General features: G+C 35.3%; 1 protein-coding gene across 2 annotated transcripts in view; it reads left to right on the top strand.

Annotated features, from left to right (window-relative positions):
- The window catches only part of PGAP1 (post-GPI attachment to proteins inositol deacylase 1), an 83,238-nt gene that overhangs the window by 42,219 nt on the left and 13,299 nt on the right, over nucleotides 1-27,720 (top strand). For both annotated transcript variants that reach the window (XM_031936500.1, XM_023217979.2), the window contains exons 15-22: nucleotides 999-1,072; nucleotides 1,178-1,229; nucleotides 2,042-2,108; nucleotides 2,518-2,626; nucleotides 4,087-4,125; nucleotides 9,739-9,832; nucleotides 25,970-26,060; nucleotides 26,801-26,998. In XM_031936500.1, the coding sequence (XP_031792360.1) occupies nucleotides 999-1,072; nucleotides 1,178-1,229; nucleotides 2,042-2,108; nucleotides 2,518-2,626; nucleotides 4,087-4,125; nucleotides 9,739-9,832; nucleotides 25,970-26,060; nucleotides 26,801-26,998 (724 nt within the window). The remainder of the gene's footprint in view (nucleotides 1-998; nucleotides 1,073-1,177; nucleotides 1,230-2,041; nucleotides 2,109-2,517; nucleotides 2,627-4,086; nucleotides 4,126-9,738; nucleotides 9,833-25,969; nucleotides 26,061-26,800; nucleotides 26,999-27,720) is intronic.

Genomic DNA, 27,720 nt, shown 5'->3' with positions numbered 1-27,720 from the left:
GCCCAGTCTGATACTTTCTTATGATTATATTGAGGTTATGTATTTTTGCCAAAATACCACAGAAGCAATGAGGATTACCTACTATATCATATTGAGTACACATGATACTCGTATCTCTAATTACTAGTTATGTTAATTTTCCTTTCTTGGTTAAGGTGGTGCCTGCTAGGTTTCTCCACTATAACGTTATTGCTTTTTCCTTTTGTAATTAATAAATATCTGGGGTGACATACTTTGAGAAAATATAAATGTCCTGTTTTTCTTTAGAATAACCCACTATTTTTAGCATCCATTGGTTCATCTAGTACTTAGCAAATATTACTCTGGTATTCTACATTTAGTGGAATTCTTCCTGAGATAAAGTAGACCCTTCTCCCCCATTTATTTATTTATTCAATTTTTATTTATGTCACTATGGACTCAGGGATATCTATTTTATTCATTGGGCTATAATCCAATTCTATCATTATATATATTTTTGCTTAAGTTGTTCTAGCTTTGAATATTGGGAACTTTTTTACGTTAGCTCCTGTGCCATTTTGGTATGCCCATCCTTTAAATATTTTTTTACATCCCATTTATGAAAAGAATCTGTGTTACTTGGGAAAACTCGAAGATTTTTATTTCTCCCCTTACCCTTTGTTTTAGTATAAAAATACCCAGAACAATACAGAAATGACAATTCTGAATCACCCTTATCATTAGAAGATAAGAAGCTTCTAAAATAAAAGATCTACCAAGAAAGTATATACCTTTCTGAAATTGGAATTATATACCTGACTATTTAAAAGCAGATAGATGTGATTGGAAGTCATAAAAGTTATTTTGTCTAGAGTTTATTGCTGGGGGATTAGATTTTTAGAAGTTAACTCCATGCAGAAGTGAAAACCTGTAAACAAATTTTTAATTATTGGCATTGTTTTAGTGCTATAAATAATCAGTACGTATTTAAAAACTTCCTTGGTATTCTAAGTAATACAGTACTTTGAATTCAACAGGATTGTCTTCAAGGAAAGTGATGTTAAATGCAAACGGCCTATACTACAATATAGAGCTTCTGAACTTTGGACAGGTAATTAATCCTGACTACAACAAGAAGGATTTGATTTTACTTTAATGTTTACTTTAACATACAAGTAACCTTTTTATTATTTTTTTTGTGGTCAAACTCTGTTAGATATACCAAGCTTTTAAAATCAACGTGGTAAGCAAGTGCTCAGCAGTGAAAGGTAAATATGTTTTCTAAAAAATGTATAGAAACTAATATTGTCATTTGAAGAGTCAGTAGGTGTTAACTTGAATTTTCTATAACACTTACTCTTCCATATATTTTTATGTGAAGTAAAGTTAAATATATAATAGAAAAGTTGTTTATATTTCCAGGGGATTTAACATAGACCCTTTCTTTTTCTTTTTTTTTTTTTTTTTTTTGAGGCAGAGTCTCTCTCTGTCGCCCAGGCTGGAGTGCAGTGATGCAATCTCGGCTCACTGCAAGCTCCGCCTCCCGGGTTCACGCCATTCTCCTGCCTCAGCCTCCTGAGTAGCTGGGACTACAGGCGCCCACCACCACACCCGGCTAATTTTTTGTATTTTTTTTTTGATAGAGACGGGGTTTCACTGTGGTCTCGATCTCCTGACCTTGTGATTCGCCCGCCTCGGCCTCCCAAAGTGCTGGGATTACAGGCGTGAGCCACCGCGCCCAGCCTATAGACCCTTTCTTAACAGTAAAGCATTTTTATCTGTTTCACTTTAAATATCCACATTTTTAAAATACCATATATCTTTATGTCTTATGGTAGTAATTCAGATTTAGTTATTTAATATTTTTCCACTTTCTTAGTACTGCCTATCTGCTGTAATATCTATTATAAATCGAATTAAAGCATTATTATTTAGGAATTCTCCATAATTTTTTATCATGTAATATAACCTGTACTGATTTTTTAAATGAAATGGACAATTGTAGTTAGGTGTTATAGTCGTTTATGTAATTTTTAGAATAACATATTGTTAATAATACTTTTTTTTAATGTTTTGACAGAAGAAATAACCAGTATCTATAAACTTCATATTCCTTGGTCTTATGAAGATTCACTAACCGTTGCACAGTAAGTATTTGAAAGAATTTACTTTAAACTTTGGTGTTTTTGAATCATAGATATTCTGCTTAGTTTATTTCTTTAAATCATGAATTATTAAAATGCCTCAGTAAAATGTATGTATCCTTTATATAGCATTGTTCTTATAATTTAATATATAGTATTCTTATTAAATGATAGAGAACTTAAACTTTACTTGCTTGGAACCTGAGCCCCCTTCCACCCTCTCCCAACTCCTGTGTCCTAGAGGAAGCATTCAAACAATTGTGATATCATTGAAAAAGTGCCCATCCACAATTATGTGTCTGGTACCTAGCTTCCTCTACATTATTCGATTGTATTGTGCTGAGGATTAACTTAGCCGTGGCTCTTTACCAGCATTTTGTATTTGAGAATTGAATTTAAGTTATCTCTTCAGGGCTCCATCTTCCACAGAAATTTCTCTGAAACTCCATATTGCTCAACCAGAAAATGACAGCCATGTGGCATTATTAAAAATGTATACATCATCAGACTGTCGGTACGAGGTAAGTTGTATGTTTGATTAATTTTTAAGGTTTAGTTATAGAATAAGCTAGAAATATTCTTTTTATATAAGCTTTAGATACATGGTGGTATGGAAGCCAATACATACAAAAGATAGGCATTTAAAATATTTTAAATATTCTTCATTTTTCCTATTAACACGATCTTAGCATCTCCATAACTGGACCATTTGAAAATGTATACATCTTAATAAGTAATAGAAGATAAAGCAAAAAAATGAGACTGTAGATTCAACTTCTGAATTTGGAAGCCCCAAGTCCAGAATCTTTTATAAATTGAAGAACATCATGAGGTCAGCTGACAGGGGCTTACTGCAGTAACTGACATGATACTTATTGGTGTATAGCTCTACTGGTTGTTAGCTTAAGGATCTTCTTTCCTTTTCACTAATTATTTTAAACTCTGCTAGTCATTAAAATGTGTGATTTCATACCTATTATGTTTATTTTATAATCAAAATACATCTCTTTGTGTTAAGGGAAATAGACTTGAGAATAACATTTTATTTACTTATGGAGTCATGAATGAAGAGCCCCTAGATTCCAGATTTAAGTGGTTAAAGTACTAATTTCAGTGGTTATGACATCATAGGCTCTGGTTTATGTGAAATATTTTGTTTCTGCTCAACTGCTTTAAACCAAGCTTAAATGTTTGGATTCTTTGTTAGATCTAACTTTTCAAGGGTAAACTAGGATTGATATTGTCAAATTAATAGAATCTGTTCCTCCAGCCAAGTTTCAGCTGAACTTATGTTATGAATTAATTTAGATTTTGTGGAATTTATTATTGCTTTGATATCTTGCATCCTGTTTCTAACAGTTAAGGGTTTTTCAGGGCCATAGTAGTTTTTAACTTGCCTATTCATATTTATAATATTAAAGCAATAGAAAAAATTGTGATAAAAATTTGGCTCCAAATACTGCATGCTCTCAAAATGTCCATGTTTTTACAAATACTGTATATTTTAAAGAAGTCCATATTTTGACAAAATGTAATCATTTTAAACTTCCCTAAAAAAAATTTATCTCCTAATATCAAATAGATTTCCTAATTATAAAAAAAGTTGTATTTATGGTAGAGATAATTAAGGATGAAATTCTTTTTAAAATATTATTTTGACTTAAATTTCCCCTTAACTGGCATGATGTGGTAATAAGATATTCTACTTAATGAAATATTTTAGGTAGTAAAGGGGCATAATAGCATTTACTCAACTGTCAAATAATTAGATATGTGGAAAAGTATACTAAACAGTAAAACTATACTTAATACAATTTACATGGTGGTTCAGAAGATTCTTTAAGATCTTGAGTGCCTTTAAGGTTTACCATTATAGAAAATCAATTATTATGCTTAGAGATATGCAGAAGTACTCAATTTAATAAAATGTAAAGGAGTTTAGAGGAAAATAACCTTTTTTTCAATAATTGTTTTAAACTAGGTGACAATTAAGACTTCCTTTTCACAAATACTTGGACAGGTAAGAGATTCCTGGCTGGTTAATTATTTACTGCTTTATGAATAGATAACTCTAAGGAAGGGGTTGTAGACTTTTTCCATAAGGGGCCAGATAATCAGTAATTTTTTGCAGACCACATGCAGTATCTTTTGCTACTGCCACTGCTGTAGCTGCTTCTGTCTTCTTCCTTTTTTCTTTTTCATTCTTCTTCCACTTTAATAAAATCCAAAAATTATTCTTGGCCCACAGGCGATAGTTGTCCACCCCTGCTTTAAGGTGATGCTTTCATGTTTGATATATCCAAAAAATGAGAGCTGTAACCTGATTCTCAAACAAACTAATATTTTTGCCTAAATGAATTTCATATTAAGACTTCCTGGTTGAGCATGGTGGCTCCCATCTATAATCCCAGCACTTTGGGAGGCCAAGGCAGGCAGATCACTTAAGGTCAGGAGTTCGAGACCAGCCTGGCCAACTGGTAAAACCCCACCTCTACTAAAAATACAAAAATTAGCCAGGCATGGTGGCACACACCTATAGTCCTGGCTACTCAAGAGGCTGAGGCACGAGACTCGCTTGAACCTGGGAGACAGAGGTTGCAGTGAGCTGAGATTGTGCTACTGCACTCTAGCCTTGGCAACAAAGGGAGACCCCATCTCAAAAAAAAAAAAAAGAAAGAAAGAAAAAGAAAAAAGATTTCATGTTGCTCATACTACATTATAAAATCATAGTACAATAAAATATGTAGGCTCTGCCATATAAATGAATGTTTTCAAATAACTTTTTATATTGTGCATACTCAGTGTATAAAAGGTAAACATAAATTCTATTAAAGATAAATGTATTGAATTCATTAGCAAATAATATTACAAAAATACTGCATAAAGTAGTAGAACTATAGATACTACTTAGCATTGCTATAATTTGCACAATTGTGCAACCTGGACATAAATAAGATAACAATTGATAAGTTAGGGAAGTTATATAGTTTTAAAATTCAGTCAGATTTGTATTACAGCTTTCATTACTTTCACTTTTTTTTTTTTTTTTGGTCTGTTGTATTTTGCAATGCAGGCATAGTAGAATTTTGTTTTAACTCTAAGTCATTTAATACTGTAATAAAACTCACAAGACAAAATTAAATTAGAAACATTTTTATATGCATTATCTCATTTAATCCTCAGAGCAACTTGGTGAGAACTAGATTATGATCGTTATTAATTTGTGAACATTATAAAATTATAAGAATATATAAAAATTTTGTGCTAAATTAGGAAGAGAAGATTAAAATCTTTGTATAAGTTGGAAAATACCATCATGGATAATTACAGTACATATTCTAAAATGTTAAGGAACCAATTAAATCTCTCAAATTTATACTATTGTATATTTAGTATGGTGAAAGGGCATATTACTGTAAACAGTGGTTTGGAGTAGGAATATAACATACTCTCATCCATATAATTCCTGTGTCTCATAATTCAATTTAGTAACAAGAAAAGTCAAGTCAGCTTGATACACCAGAGTCAAGCATAATTATAAACCAAAAGAGGACAGACCTAGTATTCTTGTTTTGATGTGGAAATCTTTCTAAAGACTGAGGATGTACAGGTGTTAACAGTATCAAATGTAGAGTCTTTTAAAATGTCAATTAAATAATTTACATTATTGAAGCTTAAGCTTAGTTCTGTAATAAAAAATTTAAAAACAAAAAGAATTTGTATTAATTGAATTAAATTCTGAAGTTATTGAAAAGATATAAGATGTTCTTCCTTCATGCTTGTTTAAAAATGTAGCTTGTAGGTAGTAAGAGAATGAATGAAAGTTGTATATCTTACTTGTTTTAAAAAACAATACATATTTTGAATGTTGCTGATTCAGTCACAGAAGGTTGGAGAAAATGAATAAGAGAAACTTCAGCCTTCAGTAGATAACTTTTCATAAAGTTAAATTTTTTTCTGAAAAAGGAAAGAGGAAAATATTCACATATTCTATAGTCTGCTCTTACGAAAAAGAGGGCAAAGCATAAACTGAAAGTTACTTTCTCAAGAGAATTCCATAAACGCTGGTAAATCATTTCTGTGCAGGAATGAAGTCCAGTGTTGCCAGATCTTCAGCTTTTAAGAGAAACTAGAAATATGAATTTTTAGATGAAATATTTTAATTTTTCAATGTTGGCATGTAATTCAAAATTTAAAGAAATACTGCACCAAATACTAAGTATGGCTACAGTTTGACTATGAGACAGGGAGGTCAGTTTATGATTGTAAGTTTAGTAGTATCTTATATACCCAGTTGTATTTGTAGCCCAGTATAACATTTAATACTCATAACAATGATCCTCTGTCATTAAAAGAAATTTTATATTCAGAATACTCTGCATGGGACCTCTTACAAGATTCTAAACACAGTGAAGGGCATTAAAGGTAACAATAACAGCTAGTATTTTCCAGTCAGTTACCATGTACCAGTTACTGTTCCAAATGCTTTATGCAAGTGTGAACATATTTAAGCCTTACATCCCTGTGAGGTAAGTGCTGTTTATCTCATTTTACAGATGAGGATATAGAGAGAGGGAAGGGAAGGTAATGGAGGGGTAAAATAACTTGCCCAAGGACACAGAACTAGTGAGAGGCAAAGCTGGAATCTAAATCCAGGAGCCTGACTCCTGAGCCTGCTATGTTGCTTAACTCTCCTTTTATACTCTCGTTAAGTACAGTATATTTTCCAGCATGTTATGTATGATTTGGTATTAGGTAGCAAAATGGTCTTTTCCCTTTTACTTAGCTTTCCCAACCTTGCATGCAAAGCTGTAAACTGTAAGTGACAAGTATGGGCTGTACATTATCTGATTTTTTTCTCTTCTCTTTTTACCTGGGAATCCATGGAGGAACTTTAGGGAGACCCTGAATTTTCTGAAATTTTCTCCAACTTTTTTAGTAAGCTTGTACTTACATAGCTTTCCTCAGGTTGCCAGAGAAGTCTATACATGTTCTAAAAAAATTATGTGGAATGGAAAACATGCTTTAAAGTAAATTTACTTTTAATAATGTGACATTAAAAGAACTTAAGGCTTTTTTTAAAATTATACTTTTAAGTTCTGGGATACATGTACAGAACGTGCAGGTTTGTTACATAGGTATACACATGCTGTGGTGGTTTACTGCACCCATCAACCCGTCACCTACATTAGGTACTTCTCCTAATGCTATCCCTCCCCTAGCCACCCACTCCCTGACAAGCCCTGGTGTGTGATGTTCCCCTCCCTGTGTCCATATGTTCTCATTGTTCAACTCCCACTTATTAGTGAGAACATGCAGTGTTTGGTTTTCTGTTCTTGTGTTAGTTTGCTGAGAATGATGGTTTCCAGCTTCATCCATATCCCTGCAAGGGACATGAACTCATCCTTTTTTATGGCTGCATAGTATTCCATGGTGTATATGTGCCACATTTTCTTTATCCAGTCTATCATTGATGGGCATTTGGGTTGATTCCAAGTCTTTGCTGCTGTGAACAGTGTCGCAGTAAACATATGTGTGCATGTGTCATTATAGTAGAATGATTTATAATCCTTTGGGTATATACCCAGTAATGGGATTACTGAGTCAAATGGTATTTCTAGTTCTAGATCCTTGAGGAATCGCCACACTGTCTGCCCCAATAGTTGAACTAATTTACACTCCCACCAACAGTGTAAAAGCATTCCTATTTCTCCACATCATCTCCAGCATCTGTTCTTTCCTGACTTTTTAATGATCACCATTCTACCTGGGGTGAGATGGTATCTCATTGTTGTTTTGATTTGCATTTCTCTAGTGACCAGTGATGATGAGCTTTTTTTTAATTTGTTTGTTGGCCACATAAATGTCTTCTTTTGAGAAGTGTCTGTTCATATCCTTCGCCACTTTTTGATGAGGTTGTTTGTTTTTTTCTTGTAAATTTGTTTAAGTTCTTTGTAGATTTTGGATATTAGCCCTTTGTCAGATGAATAGACTGCAAAAATTTTCTCCCATTCTGTAGGTTGCCTGTTCACTCTGATGATAGTTTCTTTTGCTGTGCAGAAACTCTTTTGTTTAATTAGATCCCATTTGCCAATTTTGGCTTTTGTTGCCATTGCTTTTGGTGTTTTAGTCATGAAGTCTTTGCTCATGCCTATGTCCTGAATGGTATTGCCTAGGTTTTCTTCTAGGGTTTTTATGGTTTTAGGTCTTACTTTAAGTCTTTAATCCATCTGGAGTTAATTTTTGTATAAGGTTTAAGGAAAGGGTCCAGTTTCAGTTTTCTGCATATGGCTAGCCAGTTTTCCCAACACCATTTATTAAATAGGGAATCCTTACCCTATTGCTTGTCTTTGTCAGGTTTGTCAAAGACCAGATGGTTGTGGATGTGTGGTGGTATTTCTGAGGCCTCTGTTCTGTTTGTTTGTTCTGTATATCTGTTTTGGTACCAGTATCATACTGTTTTGGTTACTGTAGTTTTGTAGTATAGTTTGAAGTCAGGTAGAGTGATGCCTCCAGGGTTGTTCTTTTTACTTACGATTGTCTTGGTTATGCAGGCTCTTTTTTGGTTCCATATGAAACAAAGTAGTTTTTTCTAATTCTGTGAAGAAGGACAATGGTAGCTTGATGTGGATAACATTGAATCTATAAATTACTTTGGGCAGTATGGCCATTTTCACAATATTGATTCTTCCTATCCATGAACATGGAATGTTTTTCCATTTATTTGTGTCCTCTCTTACTTCCTTGAGCAGTGGTTTGTAGTTCTCCTTGAAGAGGTCCTTCACATCCCTTGTAAGTTGTATTCCTAGGTATTTTATTCTCTTTGTAGCAATTGTGAATGGTAGTTTACTTGTGATTTGGCTTTCTGTTTGTCTGTTACTAGTGTATAGGAATGCTTGTTTTTGTTGTATGTATTTTGTAGAGAGCTGATAGGATGACTTCAGGCACTATAACATAATGATTATGAACTTAGGCACTGATTTTAAAACTTATAGTTCCATAAGATTTTCAAACACAGTGAAGGACATAAAAAGTTAATAAAGCAATTAACATTTTCTCATAACTGGTCATATATGAGTTAATATTCTGAATGCCTTACACACATATGCATGTCTAATCCTCATAACTACCTATAAGGTACATACTAGTCTTGTCCCCATTTACTGATAAAGACATAGAGAGGGAAAGCTAAGTAACTTGCCCGTTATGTTTTAAATTGTGCAGGTTAGTTGGGCTCTCATGCCTGAATTTCTTTATCTATAAAATAGGGATAAGAACTACCTCAAACGATATTAGGAGAAGGACATGAGATAATGCATATAAGGTGTTTACTGTCATGCCTGGAACATGTTAAATAATCAGTGTGTCCTGGAAAACAGTTTTGTAGTATATGCTACTCAATTATATGTTCTATTATGCCTTTGATAAAAAATTCAGATGCATTTTTAGTTTGCTATGTATTTTCAACATTTATTTTACTTAAGAGTTTTTGATACTTATTACTGGAAATATCTTTGTGGCCATGTCAGGAAAGGTATAAATTGAAGAGCAACTTTTAAATTTTATGTGAAACTACACTTATTTCATTAACATGAATATTCAGGAGTTGCCCATTGATTTACCTGTTTTTTAGGTAGTTAGATTTCATGGTGGAGCTCTTCCTGCTTATGTCGTATCTAATATGCTTCTTACTTATAGAGGACAATTATATTCTCTTTTCTCAACAGGTAAGAATGCTTCTAATTTTTAAGTTACTTTTGTTATGAATATTAAAGTAGAACAACTATTAGTTCCACATATGTATTTATATGTATAATTCTATTAAATCAGTAGACATAATTAAGAGAGTTCTTAAAATTCCCTTATTTTTTTTATTTAATTTATTTAATATTTTATAATTATGCCACATAATAGTAGCTACTGTTCTGTTCTTGAAAACTCCAAAATAGCATGTGATTTTATGATGAGCCTTCTCTGCATCTTTATTACTTTTCTACTATCAACTACCAATCCCAAATAGTTTGAGGAAGCTAGTCCAGAGACCTTCAATTTATGGTCTTAAGACCTGCAAATTATTAACATCCTCTTAGCTTGTCATTTTTGTATCAGTGTCATTTTTAATGGAAAAAATAACTTTGAGTCTAACCAGATTAACTAAGTCGTTTTTTAAAATACATACAGGAATCAAGCAGTGTAATTATCTTCATATAATAATTTGCTAGTATTTATGACTTAAAAAGGGGCAAAATATTTAACCATAATACGCACCAAAAAATTAACAAGAATGCCCTAGTATTATCAAATGCCTTTTTTTGTTTTTTTGTTTGTTTGTTTGTTTTGAGACGTAGTTTTGCTCTTGTTGCCCAGGCTGGAGTACAATGGTGTGATCTCGGTTCACTGCAACCTCCACCTCCCAGGTTCAAGTGATTCTCCTGCCTCAACCTCCCAAGTAACTGGGATTACAGGCACCGGCCACCATATCCAGCTAATTTTTGTATTTTTAGTAGAGATGGGGTTTCACCATGTTGGCCAGGCTGGTCTCGAACTCCTGACCTTGTGATCTGCCCACCTCAGCTTCCCAAAGTGCTGGGATTACAGGCGTGAGCCACCGCACCCGGCCTCAAATGACTTTTTAAGAAGTATTTTATTTTTAATTTATTTGATTGATACATAATTGTACCTATTTATGGGGTACAGGTGATATTTTGACAAATTCATATAATGTGTTAAGATCAAATCAGGGTAATTAGGATATCCATCAGCTCAAGCATTTACCATTTCTTTGTGTTGGGAACATTCCAAATCTTCTAGCTATTTTAAAATATAAAATAAATTATTAACTACAGTCATCTTGATCAGGTGCTGCCTCATGCCCGTAATCCCAGCACTTTGGGAGGCTGAGGTGGGTGGATCACTCGAGGTCAGGAGTTCAAGACCACCCTGGCCAGTATGGTGAAACCCCATCTTTACTAAAAATACAAAAAATTATCCAGGCTTAGTGGTGGGCACCTATAATCCTAGCTACTCGGGAGGCTGAGGCAGGAGAATTGCTTGAACACGGGAGGCAGAGGTTGCAGTGCTATCAAACGGTAGACCTTATTTCTTCTAACTGTATTTTTATACCCATTAACCATTCTTTCTAACCATTCTTTCTTCATCCCTCCACTCCTCTTTACCTTTTCCACCCTCTGGTAACCATCTATTCTCTAGCTCCATGAGATCAACTTTTTAAATTCCCCGATATGAATGACAGTGTATAATATTTGTCTTTCTATGCCTGACTTATCACTTAGCATAATGTCCTTCAGTTACATCCATGTTGCTACAGATGATAGAATTTCATTCCTTTTATGTCTACATAATATTCCATTGTGTATATATTACCACTTTCTTTTCCATTCATTTGTTGATGGACTTTAGGTTGATTCCATATTTTGGCCGTTGTGAATAGAGCTACAGTAAACATGGAGATGTAGACATCTCTTTAATATACTGATTTCCTTTCTTTTGGATAATATATACAGCAGTAAGATTGCTGGGTCATATAGCAGATATATTTGTAGTTTTTTGAAGGATCTCCAGTCTGTTTTTCATAATGGCTATACTAATTTACATTTGTACCAATTGTGTGCTAGCATTCCCCTTTTTCCATATCATCATTAGCACTTGTTATTTTTTGTCTTTTTGATAACAAGCCATTTTAACTAGGGTGAGGTAATATCTCATTGTAGTTTTGATGTACATTTCACTGGTGATTAGTGATGTTGAACATTTTAAAAAATATATTTGTTGGCCATTGGTATGTCTTTTTTTTTTTTGAGACGGAGTTTTGCTCTTGTTGCCCAGGCTGGAGTGAAATGGCTCAATCTCAGCTCATCACAACCTCCACCTCCCGGGTTCAAGCGATTCTCCTGCCTCAGCCTCCCAAATAGCTGGGATTACAGGTATAGGCCACCATGCCTGGCTAATTTTGTATTTTTAGTAGAGACAGGGTTTCTCCATGTTGATCAGGCTGGTGTTGAACTCCCGACCTCAGGCAGTCCTCCTGCCTTGGCCTCCCAAAGTGCTGGGATTACAGTTGTGAGCCACCTCATCTGACCATCCATTAATATTTCTTCTGTTGAGAAATGTCTGTTCGGATCTTTTGGCCACTTTTAAAATTAGAGTATTTGTTTTGCTGTTAAGTTGTCTGAGTTCCTTATATATTCTGGTTACTAATCCTTTATCAGATGGATAGTTTGCAAAATTTTTTCCCAGTCTTCGGCTTATCTCTTCACTTTGGTGTTTGTTGCCTTTGCTATGCAGTAGCGTTTTAGCTTGATATAATCCCATTTTGCTTTTATTGCATGTACTTTTGCGGTCTTACCCAAAAAATTTTTGCCCAGACCAATGGCCCAAAGCATTTCTCCAATATATTCTTGTGGTAGTTTCATCGTTTTGGGTTTTAAATTTAAGTCTTTATTTTGATTTAATTTTTTGCACGTGATGAAAGATAGGGATCTAGTTTCTTTCTTCTGCATATAAATATCCAGTTTTCCCAGCACCATGTCCTTTCTCCAGTGTATGTTTTGGTTACCTTTAGTGAAAATTAGTTGGCTGTAAATGAGTGGATTCATTTCTGGGTTCTCTATTATGTTCCATTGGCTTATGTATCTGTATTATGCCAGTACTAAACTGTTTTGGTTGCCATATCTTTGTAGTGTATTTTGAAGTCAGGTAATGTGATTGCCTCCAGCTTCTTTGTTTTTGCTCAGGATTTTTTTGCCTATTTGGTACCATATGATTTTATAACTGTTTTTTCTATACCAGTGAAGACTCTCATTGGTATTTTGATAGGGATTTCATTGAATCTAGACATTGCTTGAGGTAGTATAGACAGTTTAACAATTCTGAATCATTCAGTCCATGAACATAGATGGAATTGCTTTCTATTTTTTTGTGTGTCTTCTTCAGTTTCTCTCATTGGTGTTTTATAATTTTTCACTGTAGAGATCTTTTACTTTAGTTACTTTTATTCCTAGATATAATTTAATTGTAAATGGGATCACTCCCTTGATTTGTTTGTTTGTTTGTTTTTGTTTTTGTTTGAGACAGAGTCTCGCTCTGTCGCCCAGACAGGAGTGCAATGGCACGATCTCGGCTCACTGTGAACTCTGCCTCCCAGGTTGAAGCGATTCTTCTGTCTCAGCCTCCTGAGTAGCTGGCATTACAGCCATGTGCCACCACGCCCCGCTAATTTTTTTGTATTTCTAGTAGAGATGGGGTTTCATCATGTTGGCTAGGCTGGTCTTGAACTCCTGACCTCAAATGATCCACCTGCTGCGGCCTCCCGGAGTGCTGGGATTACAGGCATGAGTCACTGCACCCAGCCCTCTTGATTTCTTTTTCAGATTTCTATTAGTGTATAGAAAGTTACTGATTTTTATATGTTGACTTTGTATCTTGAAACTTTTACTGAGTTCAAAAAAACCAATTCTAACAGTATTTTTGGTGGAGTTTTCAGGTTTTTTTAAAATCTAGGATCATGTCATCTGTGAACAAGGATAACTTGACTATTTCTTTTCCAATTTGGATGCACTTTTTTTCTTTCTCTTGCCTAGTTGCTCTGGCTAGGACTTCTAGTACTCTATTGAATAAGTAGTGAAAGCAGACATTCTTGTCTTATTTAGGTCTTAGAGGAAAAGCTTTCAATTTTTTTTCCCATTTTGTATAGTATCAGCTGTGGGTTTGTCATATTTGGCCTTTATTGTTTTGAGGTATGTTCCTTTTATATCCAGTTTTTTAATAGTTTTTATCTTAAAGCGATTTTGAATTTTATCAAATGCTTTCTTGACATCTATTGAAATGATTTTTATACTTATTCTTGATTCCATTTGTGTTATTTATCACATTGATTGATTTGTATACATTGAACTATCCTTGCATTCCTAGGATAAATCCCACTTTATCGTGGTGAATGATATTTTCAATATGTTGTTGAAGTCAGTTTGCTAGTATTTTGTTGAAGATTTTTGCCTTTATGTTCATCAAAGATATTGGCCTGTACTTTTCTTTTTTTGTTGTATTATTTTCTGGTTTTGGTGTCAGGGTTATGCTGGCCTCATAGAATGAGTTTGGAGTTGCTTTCTTCTCTTCAGTGTCTTTTTGGAATATTGACTAGTGTTGATATTAGTTCTTTAAATGTTTGATAGATTTCAGCAGTGTAGCCCTCAGGTCCCATGCTTGTTTTTGATGGGAGACTTTTTATTACTGCCTCAATCTCATTACTTGTTTTTTTTTTTTTTTGACAGAGTCTCACTCTATTGCCCAGACTGGAGTGCAGTGGTACAATCTCGGCTCACTGCAACCTCCTTCTCCCAGGTTCAAGTGATTCTTGTCCTTCAGTCTCCCAAGTAGCTGGGATTACAGGTGTGTGCCACCACACCTGGCTAATTTTTGTATTTTTAGTAGAGACAGGGTTTCATCATGTTGACCAGGCTGGTCTTGAACTCCTGACATCAGGTGATCTGCCTGCCTCAGCCTCCCAAAGTGCTGGGATTACAGGTATGAGCCACCATGCCCAGCTTCATTATTTGTAATTGGTCTGTTCAGGTTTTCTATTTTTTTTTCTTGATTCAACCTTGGTAGGTTGGCTATATCCAAGAATTTATCTATCTCTTCTAGATTTTCAAGTTGTGGGGTTAAATTTGTTTATAATATTCTCTAATGATCCTTCCTATTTCTGTGGTATCAGTTGTAATAACTCTTTCCTTGTCTCTGATTTTATTTGAGTCTTCTCTCTTTTTTCTTGGTCTAGCTAAAAGTTTGTAGATTTTGGTTAACTTTTCAAAAAAGCAACTTTTCATTTTGTTGATCTTTTTGTTTTTCCTTGAAGCTTGTTCATAGCTGATGTATTTTTTTCAGTCTCAATATCTTTTTTTTTTTTTTTTTTTTTTTTTTGAGACGGAGTCTCGCTCTGTCTCCCAGGCTGGACTGCAGTGGCCGGATCTCAGCTCACTGCAAGCTCCGCCTCCCGGGTTTACACCATTCTCCTGCCTCAGCCTCCCAAGTAGCTGGGACTACAGGCGCCCACCACCTCGCCCAGCTAATTTTTTTGTATTTTTTAGTAGAGACGGGGTTTCACCGTGTTAGCCAGGATGGTCTCGATCTCCTGACCTCATGATCCGCCCGTCTCGGCCTCCCAAAGTGCTGGGATTACAGGCTTGAGCCACCGCGCCCGGCATCAGTCTCAATATCTTTTATTTCTGCTCTGATCTTTATTATTTTATTCCTTCTACTAATTTTGGTTTTCATTTGTTCTTGCTTGTCTAGTTTCTTGAGATGCATCATTGGGTTTTTTATTTGAAGTCTTTCTACTTTTTTGATTTAGGCATGTATTGCTATGAACTCTCCTCTTAGAACTTTCTTTGCTGTATTCCATAGCTTTTGGTATATTGTGTTTCCATTTTTATTTGTCTCAAGGAATATTTTAATTTTTAAAAAATTTCCTCATTAATCCATTCATTGTTTAGGAGTCAATTTTTGTTTGTTTGTTTTTTGAGATGGAGTCTCGCTCTGTCACCCAGGCTGGCATGCAGTGGCAGTATCTCAGCTTACTGCAAGCTCCGTCTCCAGGGTTCACGCTATTCTCCTGCCTCAGCCTCCCAAGTAGCTGGGACTACAGGTGCCTGCCACCACACCCGGCTAATTTTTTGTATTTTTAGTAGAGATGGGGTTTCACCTTGTTAGCCGGGATGGTCTCGATTTCCTGACCTCATGATCTGCCCACCTCGGCCTCCCAAAGTGCTGGGATTATAGGCGTGAGCCACCATGCCTGGCCAGGAGTCAAATATTTTTAAAAAAACTTTTAAAGCGTTTTCAAAGAAGATCCACACAGTCCAGTTGGTCATTAGTTTCATTAAGTTTTGTCAACTTAAATGACAAACAGAGAGAGGCTCTCTAAAGGAAAATGATGTTTATTTGTAATAGGGCATTGGTGTGCTACAGTAAACTTATGCATATTCAGGGAGGTAAAGGAAGACAGGATGTTGAAGGAAAAATAAAAAGGATTAAAATTGTTTTGAAATGATTATTCTTGGCTGCCAGGATGAATAACAAGGGCGATGCCAGTTTGAGGTTGAACAGGCAGTTGCTGGGCAGATGTCCTCAGAGAAATTTTTTTTGTATAAGGTTGAGATGGCCTTTGTTCCAGGTTGCAGTCTTTTGTGTTAGTTTTATTATCAAGCATATAAGTGTGAGAACTCTCTCTTCTTAGCCTTCCTCAGCTCTATTTGTCAGGGTTTGTTTTGGTTTTGTTTTTTTCTTTTTTCTTTTTCTAACACAAATGACTCCATGTTGATTCTGGCCAGTTTTACATTTTCCCCCTTTTGATTAAGATCTTTCTCCAAAAGCATCACTGATCAATCACCCTATAGTTAGATTTTGATATCCCTTGGTGCTGGAATAGACCTGTCCCAGGTTGCTGGTCTAATCCCACATTGTAATGATTGGTGACTAGGAGTCAGTGTCATAAACCTTTTAGCCACATTTGAGCACTGAGGGAGGTTTGAAGGGAGTGGCTTTGAAGGAAGTCTACCTGGAGTCCATTATTAAGTTCAGTTTAGTTTGTTCCATAGTCTTTTGCCATCATTTCAAAGTGCTGGGCCAGCATTAAGCTGTTAGGAGTTGTATTTCTACAAAATTTAAACAAGTTAACAGAGGAATGCTAGTGATTTTTGTACATTGATTTTATATCCTGAAACTTTGCTGGAGTCGCTTATCAACTGAAGGAGCTTTTGAGCCGAGACTATGGGGTTTTCTAGGTATAGAATCATGTCATCTGCAAACAGAGATAGTTTGACTTCCTCTCTTCCTATTTCAATGCCCTTTATTTCTGTCTCTTGCCTGATTGCTCTGGCAAGGACTTCAGAAACGCAATTCCATTCACAGCTGCCACAAAAAGAATAAAATACCTAGGAATATAGCTAACCAGGGAGGCAAAAGATCTCCACAATGAGAATTACAAAACACAGCTCAAATAAATCAGAGAAGACACAAAGAAAAACAGATCGAAAGTTTAAAAAGGGAAAATACAAAGTAAAATGATCAGTTTGCATAATAGTTTTGAACCATGAACCTAGGCTTAAACACAACCAGTTGAATACATCAAATGACCATTATTCTTCAAGTAAAAAAGGTCATTAAGAAGGGTAAGGGTGTCATGATACGAAGTCTTGTTCTGACATCTTGGGAAAAGCTATCTGAAGAGTGAAAGTGTCAACTTCTCATCCTGGTTTGTAGTTTGGATGACTCTGATTATGACATTAGGTGGCTTGGTGAACTTTTTGTGTGGCCCCATCAAACATGAGGCTTATTTCTTAAAATGCATCTAGTTTCAGCTTATAGGGCTTTCAGAACAAAGCTGTTCTCATTTTCAGTAATTCCATGGAAGAAAGTTGGATTGGAAGAATCTAGAAGAATGCAGGATCTAGTCTAGTCTGTCAAGTAGTATAGTCTATCAAGAACTTGAAAACAATCAACAGAGCTACATTCTAATAACAGGTGTATTACAGCTTTTATTTAGAAACATAATTTTTTTTTTATCTCTGCATTGATCACATAGCAATCTCAGATTTAAAAACTTCTTGAGGGCTGGGCACAGTGGCTTATGGCTGTAATCCCAGCACTTTAGGGAGGCTGAGGCAGGTTGATCACCTGAGCTCAGGAGTTTGAGACCAGCTTGGCCAGCATGGCAAAAACCCCATCTCTACTAAAAATACAAAAAAATTAGCTAGGCATGGTGTTGTATGCCTATAATCCCAGCCACTCAGGATGCTGAGGCACGAGAATCGCTTGACCCCAGGAGGCAGAAGTTTCAGTGAGCTGAGATCGCGCCACTGCACTCCAGCCTGGGCAACAGAGCGAGACTCTGTCTCAAAACAAAACAAAACAAAACACACACACAAAAAAACCCAAAACAATAAAAACCTCTTGAGGTTTTTAAGGTCTTAAGGTTCCTAGGCCTGCCAGCAATTGACAGTTTTTATTTACTCACTATCAGGCTTGGAACCTTTAAAGTCAGATATTCTGTGCATCTTCTCAAACATAACATATTTGATAAAGCCTTGGTAATATAACTAACATTTAATACAATATTTCCAGTTGTGTCCTGTTATAAAGAGGCCAGATTTTTATTGGACTTATGGAAAAAAAAATCATATGGCCATAAGAATACTCAGATAGTTTCCAAATTTTGTAGGAACCATGTAGAGAAAAAGCATATGATTCCATCTTTGTTCACAAAAGTATACTTTACCAAATTTCCTGCTTAAGAGATAAATTTTCCTTAAATCTAGAAAATAAAACATTTAAGTGAAGAACCAGCATTTCAAGTAGAAGTCATAAAAACACTATCAGTTGGTCAATCTCATGTAATTAATTTTTGTTCTGCTTGATTTTGATTAGCAGTTTCCTGAGCCCATCAGTTTTTTCATCAGGGTTTTGGAAATTTTTATTTAGTTAATTAATCTTAAAGTTATCAGAAATCTGTGTTTAAGAGTGCTTATTGGACAGGTGTGGTGGCTCATACCTGTAATACCAATGCTTTCGGAGGCTGAGATATGAGGATCCCTTTTTTTTTTTTTTTATTTGGTGACGGAGTCTCGCTCTGTCGCCAGGCTGGAGTGCAGTGGCTTGATCTAGGCTCACTGCAACTTCCACCTCCCAGGTTCAAGTGATTCTCCTGCCTCAGCCTCCCAAGTAGCTGGGACTACGGGTGCCCACCACCACACCTAGCTAATTTTTTTTTTGTATTTTAGTAGAGACGGAGGTTTCACCATGCTGGTCTCGAACTCCTGAACTCAGGCAATCTGCCCGCCTCCACCTCACAAAGTGCTAGGATTATAGGCGTGATCCACCATGCCTGGCCGATATGAAGATCACTTTTGAGGTCTGGAGTTTGAGACCAGCCTAGGCAAGATAGGGAGACCAGGTTTCTATAAAACAAAAAAAAGAAAAAAAAAGTTTAAAAAAAATACATTAGCTGGGTATGGTGGCACATGCCTGCAGTCTTAGCTATTCAGCAGGTTGAGGTGGGAGGATCACTTGAACCCAGGTGTTCAAGGTTACAATGAACTACAGTTGCAACACTGCACTCCAGCCTGGGCAACAGAGTGAGACCCTGTCTTTAAAGGAAAGAAAAGAAAAAAGAGAGAGAAAGAGTTATTGTTAAAGTTTTTTCATGAAAAACTTGATTGCAATACAGCTGATTGCAAGTGCTTTTGGAGAAGAATTGAAAACAATAACTGTGGATGACAGAAACTTATCATAGTCATGGTTCAAATCTGATGAAAGCCCCAAAGTGATAAGGAAATTTTAGTTATTTCTGTCAACATGCAGCATTTTAAGATATCAACTAGAATCATTACTGACAGCATTATATCAGGACCATCAGACTTTTATCAATTTTACATAATTTTTAGAAATGTTGACATCAATAGCATATCCATACAAATATAACTTTGAAGAAGATTTAACATAACCAAAATTATGACTGATAACATATTTGATTTCTGTGAATTTATATAATTTTATAGCATATCAATAACATGAATATAACTGAAAGAAGATCTAGTATCACTTATCATTTGACAATGTTTTCCATATAATTTACCAAATAAGCCTAATCATTTAATATCGCTACAAGATGAGAGATATATTCTTGGAGGCTTTTCAGGGGCCCAACTAGAAAATCTGAAAGCTAAGATAAAAAAGACTTAGTTTAGAATTTTTGGCCAGGTGTGTGGTGGCTCATGCCTATTCTCTGAGCACTTTAGGAGGCCTAGGAGGGTGGATCACTTGAGCACAGGAATTCGAGACTATCCTGAGCAACATGGTGAAACCCTCTCTGTATAAAAAATAAAAAATAATTAGCCAGGTGTGGTGGCATACACCTGTGGTCCCAGCCACTTGGGAGTCTGAGAAGGGACGATCACTTAAGCTTGGAAGGTTGAGGCTATAGTGAACCGTGATTGCACCATTGCACTCCTCCACCAATAAAAAAAAGAAATTTTCATCTTTGGAAAGCTTGCCAAAGAAGTCAAAAGGTTCAAAACACTTGATCAAAAGAGGATCACAGGTCATTGTGAAATAATAGTTCATTTAAAGTAATAAAAGACTTAAAAAGCAATACAGAAAATTGTATGGATATAAAAATATTAACCTTCTTAAAGCTCAGTTATCCTAAGTGATAAAAAAAAAAAAAACTAATAAAGATTAACACAGGAAATTATCCTATATGTCAGTACTATGTAATTTCCTGTGTTATCTGTATTAGGTTTTTTATTACCAAAAGATAAAGAAAAGTCTGTTGCAGTGTGACTTCATCTTCTTATGGGAAACTCATTAGATAACCCAGAACTTAAACGAACTTGATGAATGGGTACTTGAATTTAATCAGATATAGGAAAAATGTGTCTAAGGTTATAAGTGTAAGCCCATATTATAGAGGGATATAAACAAGAAAGCTAGTTTTGGAAACAGAGGAATAAGTGGCTGGTAGAAAAAGTAAAAGCACGTGACACAGTTTCCTGATTACATGAAACAATTGAGACATATCAAGAAAAGCCAATAATATAGAATCAAGTTATCCAAGAGGAAAACATTGTTTTTCTAGATGAATATTTTGGCTTCAGGCCATAATAGTAGAGTTAGAACTGAAGAAAAAAGTTACACAGGAGGTGACAAAAAAGTTTGAAAGGGAGGTTATCACCTGAGGCCTTCTTAAAGGGAGAGAGGAAGAGCAGATCTCAGGACGAAATGTGGCAGAAATAGAAACTCTGGACAGTGTAAAACATGGCTGTTAATGAAAACAGATTTCAGATTTAAAAATCAAAACCTTTTCTAATTTTCTAAGAGTAAATGAATATTTCAAGAAAGCCTTGCTGCTTTTACATAGGGGACCAAATTTTTAGTTTTGCCTTAGTGTATCTTTAATATCAAAGCTTAATCTTTAGAAAGACAGAAATCTCTTTTATAGCCAACTTGATCACATGCAGAATTTTCTTTCATAAAGTCACTCTTCATCAACTTTTTTCATGATTTACTTAGATACTTACTTTGATAACATGCTTAGCCTTTCTGTCTTGTCCAAATATTTCCTATTTCTTAAATAACCAGTCATTTTACTTTAGGACAAAAATGTATCACATAAGTTGTTCTTATACAAAACTATTCTGTTTTCTTTTTAACCTTCCTTACCAAAAACGCATTCTCAAGCCATAACTTTATGCACATCTCTCTTATTTACTGGTTCCTTTCTATCTTGTTTCTATTTTTTTCTAAATCTGTATTTTGAAACAACCTTTAAATAACATCCAAATTAGACAAAATTATTTTTCCTCAATAAAGAACACATTTTTATGCCTTTCTTATAATTTTTCTCATCAATAATACATTATTTTTAATATACTTTATATACATTAGAATTGTTACTGTAAATTAATTTATATTTTTAACTAGAAATTTAACTCTTAGTAACCTTAAATTTAACAAGTAATTTGAACTGTCACTTATTAGTATTTAATAGATGAAAACCAGCTTATTTATTAAAGATTTACTTAAGTCACTGAACTAAAAGACACTTGGGTTAATTAGTATATAATTTATATGAGTATTCATTTATTGAAGCCAATCTGAATAGAATTTCTTAGGGGATTTTGGCCAGCTATGCCAATACATGTACGTATGTATAAATGTACCTGAACATATATAGACATACTCAAAAGCCTTAATAGATTTCATTTTGGAATTTTAATTATAAAGTAGTAATACAAACTCACTGGTTTGTGAAAGACAATTAGATTCAAATTATATTTCTGACAGAATTGGGCCCCTATAGGTAATTAAGGCTGTGGACCAAAATTTGGGGTAAAGTAGCCTGCAGGATGCAGATCAAGTAAAATGTTAAATTAGGCACACAGAAAACCTGAAGTAAATTCCCTAGAAAAGACACGTGTAACAAACAGAATGTAAATTCCATAGAAACTAGGGTCCTCAAACCACAAAGACATTTGTCTTTACACCAGGAAAGACTTACCAGAAGAGACAAAAGGTCTTCTGTCATCCCAGGAGAGATGTAAGGTCCTTTATTTACCAGATCCAGAATAAAGTCAAGAGGTTCTACCTTGATTTTAGAGGGAGAGAGAGTCCTGGCCTGAAAAAGGTGTGCGGTGGAAGCAGAGAGCTCCAGGGGCTCAAGTGAGTACTGCACACCAGTTCTGAGCATCACAAACTGTGTCCAAAAGTAATCCTATTCCAGGTCCTACCTCTGGACACTCTTCATGTCAACCTGAATAACAGAGAGGGGCCTCTCTAAAATAAAATAATGTTTATTTGGGAATAGGGTATTGCAACAGGAATCCACAGGTCATAGTAAATTGTTTGCATATTCAGGAAGGTAAAGGAAGACAATGAGTGTTAAAGAAAAAATGAGGAGGATTATATAATTGTTTTGAAATAATTATCCTTGGCTACAAGGATCCATAACAAGGGTGGTGCCAGCCCGAGGTTGGACAAGTAGTTGCTGGGCAGATTGTCCTCAGAGAAGTATTTTTGTGTGTGTGTAAGGTTGCAGTGGCCTTTGAAGAGTTGTGGTTTTCGCAGAGTCTTCTGTGATAGTTTTGCTATTAGGTATACAAGCATGAGAACCCTCCCTTCACAGCCTTCCCTGACTCTATTTGTCAGGATTAAAAAAAAAAAAAAAAAAAAAAAAAAAAAAAAAAAAAAAAAAAAAAAACACAGTGACTCCATTTTGATTCTGACAACAACTTTCATTGTCAGAACTGAATTGTTTCTTTATCTGTAGGGTCTATTCTGCATCTCTTTTTCTCCCCTTATAATTTATCAAATAAAACTTTTTTATATACTTTTGTATTTTCTACAGTTTGGAGTTTGCTGATTCCATCCCCATGGTACAGTTGAACATGTTTTTCTATTTTCTATAAATTGATCATTAGAGCTATAGGTGTGATTAGATTCAGGTTATTTCCCACTGATCCCCATCCCTGTTCTTTTTTTGCTGTTGCTGCTGCAGGAATAGTTCATAATATGTGTACTTCTAATAAGAGACACTCACTCCCTAATTTCCTTCCTTGTCATCCTAGTTTGTTTTGTTTTCTTTCTTCCCTTCCTTCCCCTCCCGTCTCTTTTTTTCTCTTCCTCTTTCCCTCCCTTCCTCCCTTCCTTCCATTTTTCCTTCCTTCCTTCTGTCCATCTGTCTGTTGTTCCTTCCTCCTTCCCTCCTTCCTTCCAAGAGCCAATGCTTCATTGCTGCCTTTTCAACCTACATGTGGCTAGACAAGACAGATAATTTCTTAAATCTGTCTTTCCCAAATTTGCAAGAGTTTGGGATCCTCTTAAGTTTTAAGACATCCCCAAGAAAATTCCTCACTTGTTTTCTCCATTTTATACCCTGGCACTTGCAGTTTCCTTCCTGTAGTCTGAAGACTTCTTAAAATGTAGAGCCTGATCTTGTTCTCCATTCTATTCCTAGTGTCAAGATAGTACTGAGCACACAGTAGGCATTTATTATATTTGAGCTGTATCAACTGTGTCAATTAGGCATACTGAATGGAATAATTGAGATTTTAATGGACTATTTCAAAGGTATGTGCAGGATTAAGAGAAACCAACAAGAAATGAAAAGGTGCTAAACTAGTAACAGAGCCATCTAGTACTCCAAGGTACCAGGACAAGAGAAGGAACAAACCTAGAGGGCTGTAGGAGTGGACACCATTCCTGGAGCTGTAGCCTGGTGTGCAGGAACACTACAGCCACTGCCAACCTGTGGCTCAGCAGGAAAAAGATGAGGAAATACATACACTAACCTTATTTTCTCCTACCCTCCTATCTGTTGATACCTCTAACTCCTGAACTTAACTAGAAGCCAGTCCATAAAAGTCAGCCTTCCAGAATTCAGGAAAAGTGAGGGGTGGAGAATGGATCTGGAGAAGCAGATGTAGAAACTGTAGTACAATGGACAAAACCTTCCCTGGAGTATAGCAGTTATTACAGTTTCCAGGAGGCTAAAACTTTGTTTCACTGGGCTTGGACAGTGATTAAGGGAGGCAGGAGCAGGGAAAAGAGTGCGGCCTGAATATATTAAAGCAGCAGTCCATAAATCCCCTCCACTCAAATCTTTCTACAGCTACTTAGTGCCCTTCAGTTACTTTTATGCAACTTCAAGTCTGCCTTTAGTGTTAATTTTAACCTGATTTAACCTATATTCCAGGAAGAGGTAGGCAATATTCAGTTGATCTGCGCCAGACCCAGCCTTTTAATTAAGAGATTATTCTGGCCGGGTATAGTGTCTCACGCCTGTAATCCCAGCACTTTGGGAGGCTGAGGCAGGCAGATCACAAGGTCGGGAGATCAAGACCATCCTGGCTAACACGGTGAAACCCCATCTCTACTAAAAAAAAAAAAATACAAAAAATTAGCCGGGCATGGTGGCACACGCCTGTAGTCCCAGCTACTCGGAGTGCTGAGGCAGGAGAATGGCGTGAACCCGGGAGACAGGTTGCGGTGAGCCGAGATCGCGCCACTGCACTCCAGCCTGATAACGGGGTGAGACTCTTTCTCAAAAAAAAAAAAAAAAAAAAGATTATTCTGACTCTATGACATCAACCAGACTTGAGTATAAATGTCTGTCTTGTTTTGAAAGTCTGAAAAAAGTCTCGTTTTTCTTGGTTTCAACTGACTTGATAATTGATTCTCAAACATATAGAATGTACATCTGGGGGATGTTTGATTCTGGTTAATCTAGAGGCTTTAAGTATTGGATTATGTAGCCAACCAATTACAGATGTAGTTCTGAACCAAGGACGCTTATCAAAAATCACCTGTGGATTATACCCATTAGAATGACGGTAATTAAAAAAAGACAAATAATAAGTTTTAACGAGGATGTGGAAAACCTAGAACCCTCATACACTGCTGATAGGAGTGTAAAATAGTGTCGCTACTGTGAAAAAAACAGTCTGACAGTTCCTTAAATGGCTAAATATAGAGTTATTGCATAACTTGCATCTGCATTCCCAGGAATATAACCAAGAAAAATGAAAGCGTATATCCATATAAAAACTGATATACAAATGTTCATAGGAGTATTATTCATAACAGCCAAAAAGCAGAAACAACCCAAATGTCTGTCAAGTGATGAATGGAAAAATAAAATGTAATATAATCATACAATGGAATAAAAGAAATTTGAATAAAAAGAAATTAAATGAAATACTGGTATATGTTACAACATGGATGAATCTTGAAAAATGCTAAGTGAAAGGAGCCCATCACAAAAGACCACATATTATGATTCCATGTATATGAAGTGTTCAGAATAGGCCTATCTTTAGAGAAGGAAAGTATATTAGTGGTTGCCAAGGGATGGGAATTTGGGGAGTGATAGTTTAAAGAAAACTTTCTTTTGTGGATAATGGAAGTGTTCTAAGACTGTGGTGATGGATGTACAATTCTGAATATACTAAAAACCACTGAACTGTATATACTTTAAATAGAAGAATTATATCAGAATTGTGTCCAATAAAGCTAATTTTTTAAATCACTCGTGGAGCTTTGTGAAAATACAGCTGATGAAATCCCAGCTTTGACTTCCTGAATTTGTTTTTACAAGTGATTGAATGTGTACTCTAATATAAGAGCTATTGAATTGCAGCTATTTTTAATCTTTCAAGAAGAGTCTCTGTGATAGTAATGAAGACGCTTGCTTTCTCTGACACAAAATATGTTGCTCTTATAGAGAACGTGGGATATAGTATATCTTATACTTAATTACTGTGAATTGCATGTAACTTTTTTTAAATCACCAGGTTGTTGCTTAGAATATGCTACCATGTTGGATAAAGAAGCCAAACCATACAAAGTTGATCCTTTTGTAATTATCATTAAGTTTCTGTTGGGGTAAGTTTTATTATCTGTGATAATGATTTTAATTGTGTTTTACATGTAACATTATATTTGGTTCCATAATGCAATATAAATTTTCATACAGATTTGGCAGTTGACTTGTTTCGTTAAATGGGATTTTTTTTCTCTTAGGCAAAGGTCTAATAAGTATATCAATGTTTACTTAATAGTATAATCATTTCAAAAGTAATGACTCACTTTATATATATCAGTTTAAACTTAGATTGCCTTTAATGTTTGTAAGTAGGTGTATATGGTCCATGATCTGTGAGTATCCTAGATTCAAATGCAAATCATTACAGGGTATTGATGAAACAGTGCCTCTCTGATCACTTTTGAAAGTGTATTTTAGATCTCTCTACCCTAGTTAACATTCCATTCTTAATTTAGTCACATTTTCAGATTTTTGGTTAAGCATCAATATGTAGATCTTTTTTTCCATCATTACAACTAACTCGGCTTTCTAAAAAAAAAAAAGAACATATTACTTTCTATTAGGATCAATAGAGAGTAGTAAAGCTATACTGAAATGCAGATCTTTGAAGATCAGTAGGCTCACTTGGAAAATAAATGACTTGTTCCATACAAAGAATTAAATATTTGTTTTTCAGTATAATTATAAATTAAGTATCAGGGAACTTTAGAGACTCTCTTAAATGGTCAGACACCTCAAATATTAAGTCCTTACATTCAGTTGTTGGGTTTTTTGCTTTTATATTTTCTTTTCTCCACAGGTATAAATGGTTTAACGAATTGTGGGATGTATTATTGTTACCAGAAGTAGATGCCGTCATTTTAACTAGTCAGAGTATGTGTTTCCCCCTCATATCCTTGATTCTCTTTCTGTTTGGAACGTGTACTGCCTACTGGAGTGGCCTACTCTCTTCGGCATCTGTGAGACTTCTTTCTTCATTGTGGCTAGCTTTGAAAAGGTAAAGAATGAATGATTAACAGCTTTCTTATTGCTTTAAGAAGAAATATATGTTCTGATAAGGAACCTGAAATTAATTATTTTTACTAAACTATTTTCTAAGGAAAAATATATAGCTAGCAAAAGTATGGGTTAGTGTTCAAAGTTAGTGTCTGTGAAAGCTAATCATTTATTACAAGTTAAATGTTACATTTGATTTTGACCTTAGTGCTTAAGAGTTAGTAAAAAAGTTTGACAAATTACACAGATAGTTTCAAATTTCGTGGTTGTGAATCTTTCCCAGGAGGGATTGTTTCTCCTGGGATACTGCTTTTATATGCTGACTTCTATAGTGAAACCAGGGGGCAAGAGTCTGTAATCCAGATATTAGGATCAGATTAGATGAGATGTATAAAAGCTCCAGAAACATTGCCTAGAGTTTTATTATGGGCCCAATGACATCGTTTGAATCTGAAGTTACTGGTAGGCTTTCCTGGTAAATCATCAATCTAGTGCCCATTGCCACTCCTCCTTACCAGACATGTCATGTGATTTCCTGTCACAGAGGAGATTATAGTGGGTGTGATGCTTCTTCCTCCACCCTTCTGAGAAGCTTCAGATAGAGGTTCTGATAGTAACACCACCAAGGGTCTGAGTGGTCTCTAGGCTTTAAGAAATAGAACATAGTTTCTCCTTCTGTCAAGACTGGAGATGTATGGCTCAGGGTGTATAATTAATGATTAT

Source organism: Piliocolobus tephrosceles, chromosome 11 (assembly GCF_002776525.5).
Source record: "Piliocolobus tephrosceles isolate RC106 chromosome 11, ASM277652v3, whole genome shotgun sequence".
Taxonomy (NCBI): Eukaryota; Metazoa; Chordata; class Mammalia; order Primates; family Cercopithecidae; genus Piliocolobus; species Piliocolobus tephrosceles.
The sequence above is the reverse complement of the archived record's forward strand: the minus strand, read 5'-3'. Positions and strand labels throughout refer to the sequence as shown.